This window comes from Mus pahari, chromosome 19 (assembly GCF_900095145.1).
Source record: "Mus pahari chromosome 19, PAHARI_EIJ_v1.1, whole genome shotgun sequence".
In the NCBI taxonomy this organism is placed as follows: Eukaryota; Metazoa; Chordata; class Mammalia; order Rodentia; family Muridae; genus Mus; species Mus pahari.
Window position 1 is genome coordinate 86387154 of NC_034608.1, and position 2424 is coordinate 86389577.

The 2424-nt window shown below is 55.9% G+C and overlaps 1 protein-coding gene across 2 annotated transcripts in view; it reads right to left on the reverse strand.

The window, feature by feature from the left end:
* Unc13a (unc-13 homolog A) overlaps window positions 1–2424 on the reverse strand; it is a 46498-nt gene that overhangs the window by 10817 nt on the left and 33257 nt on the right. For both annotated transcript variants that reach the window (XM_029532109.1, XM_021219748.2), the window contains exons 35-36: window positions 1668–1791; window positions 1184–1189 (exon numbers count right to left, since the gene is read on the reverse strand). In XM_029532109.1, coding sequence (XP_029387969.1) covers window positions 1184–1189; window positions 1668–1791 — 130 coding nt within the window. The remainder of the gene's footprint in view (window positions 1–1183; window positions 1190–1667; window positions 1792–2424) is intronic.

Genomic DNA, 2424 nt, shown 5'->3' on the forward strand with positions numbered 1-2424 from the left:
GAAAACAATGGGGAAGAGGAAGGAGAAGGGAGAGACAGACATGGGGGGTGGGCGGTGGAAAAATCCAGAAAGAGGCGGGAGAGGAAGGACGGGAAGGGAGATGAAAGGTGAGGGAGGGGGGNGGGGGAGAAAGAGGAGAAAAGAGGGCCAGGGCCAGAGCCAGCAAGAGCCCAAGGTAAACGCCACTGTCAAAATATAAGCCATTTACATTTGGTGTACAAAGAAACCTGCTGGATCCCAGATTAACAGAAGCATCCCCACTCTGCACCGAGACAGATCCAAACTGAAGCCATCTCTATGCTATGGTCTGAGCCAGAAGGCTGCTCTCCCAGCCTTGGCTTTCCCACCAGATCGATTGTACTGAGACTTCCCTCAGAGGGCTGTCATGAAGGTAAGCGGTGACAGACACTGGCCTGTCACAAGCTCTCAGTGTCTTGTGTTCCTTTACGGTTTGCCTACAACTACGACCTGGGCACTGGGCATGATGCCACACTGTGCCCTCTCGGAAGGTGAGTTTGGGACAAAGTAAAATGTCATGGTGGCCTCGCCTGACCCACAGAGAGTTGTTGGAGGGGATGGTTTTACTGAGGGGTCTGTGGGTCACTGGGCAAACGATTGGATACTGTGATTGCTCCCTTTCACTCTGGTAGCTCAGAAAGCCCTGGCATGAAATTCTTTCCAATTCTTTCCCATTCCCAGAAACCAAGGTTGGGAGTTTCTCCCAGGTGATGGTCTGGACAAAGTGGTGACACCCAGACTGCCTACACACTCTCCAGGTCTCCCAGCTGAGCCTCCATATGTATTGGTGTGTGCCTGTGCACTAGGGGAGTCCTGGGGGTGCGCTGAGCAGGCCGCATGGCAGACACCTGCATGTGAGAGGGAGGGCTCCACCTCCCTCTTTCTACCCTTGAGACTGGGTGGGTTTCCATCCAAAGGACAGGGACAGGATTGGACAGGAAGGAGTAGGCTGACAGTGTGGATGTAGGTATGCTCTGCTTTTGAGTCTGGAAGGGGTGTGGCCTTCAAGCCCCACCCTCTTGATGCCCCACCCACCAGCACACAGATACAAAGTCAAGATGAGGGGAGGAGGGGGCACTGGGAGGGTGGGGGCGGCCCCAGTCCAAACACACAGCGAACAAAAAGGACGATGGACAGACAGACGGACAAACGGGTCTCTACTTACAATCATCTGCCAGCCGGAATGGGGGCAGGGTGGGGAGAGGGGAATAAGTCACTGTGAGTGGCTCTGGGCAGACATTGAGGTGATGTCGCCCCGCCCCAGCCCTGGTCTTGCCCAGAGGGCCACTCCTGAGTGCACAGCTACAGGCACCTGGCTGAGGCCTCGCCACCCTCCTCCACGTGAGTGTCCACCCCTGGGAATCCTGCTGCCAGCCCTGGGTCCTCAGCCTGTGTTATCAGTGTCATGTGCAGGCACATCTGGCTCTTCATCTCAGATTCCCCGGCTCCTCACTGGATGTTAGGGAGACACTTGGCTTGAGATAGCTATGGGCTCTGGCTTTCCAATTGTCCCCGGTGTTCACCCTTGATTACACCTGAGTGACCCCCCTGAACCCAGTGTCAGTGTCCTGACCCCCTATCTTGGAGGCACCCCATTCCCTGGGCTTCCCTCACAGAGATGGCCAAGTGTCCTGGGACAAGAGTCTCACCGTCTGGTCAGTGAGCGGCGGCAGGACGATGGTCTTCTCCATTGTGTTCATCACCAGCTTCCAGAGCTCCTTCAGCACCCGCTTTAGAACTGTCTTCTCACAGATTTTGGCAAACAGGGTGAGGCTGGGGGTAAAGCTGAGGTCAGAGAGAGGGGCCACCACCCTCTGTGCACAGGTTTGGCCCTGACAGGGTGACAGGGTGAGCACCGCACAGTGTATGCAGGGAAGGCCGACAGCAGGGCTCTGGGGAAAACACCTGGGTCACATGAAGGTGGGGTGGCTACAGAGTGCTCAGGGCAGACTTGGCAGGATGTGAGGCCTGCAGACCTGATACACAGGGGCTGAGGTCATGGCCGAGGACAAGACAATTCCTGATGACTTAGGTAATGTGAAGAGAGGGACAATCTGCTGGCATGGGCTTCCCAGCTGACCCCTCACCTACCAACCTTAACCCCAAATTCACCACTATTATCCCCCAAACCACCCAGTTATCAATGCTCCATCCATCTATCCACTACTCACCCACCACAAATCCATCCACTCACCCACCCACCTCTCATCTATCCACCCATCCATCCACCCATCCATCCATCCACCCATCCATCCTTCCACCCATCCATCCATCCACCCATCCATCCATCCACTCACTCACCCATCCATCTACCCACCCACTCATCCATCCACCCATCATCCACCCACCCACTCATCCATCCACCCATCATCCACCCACCCACTCATCCATCCACCCATCATCCAC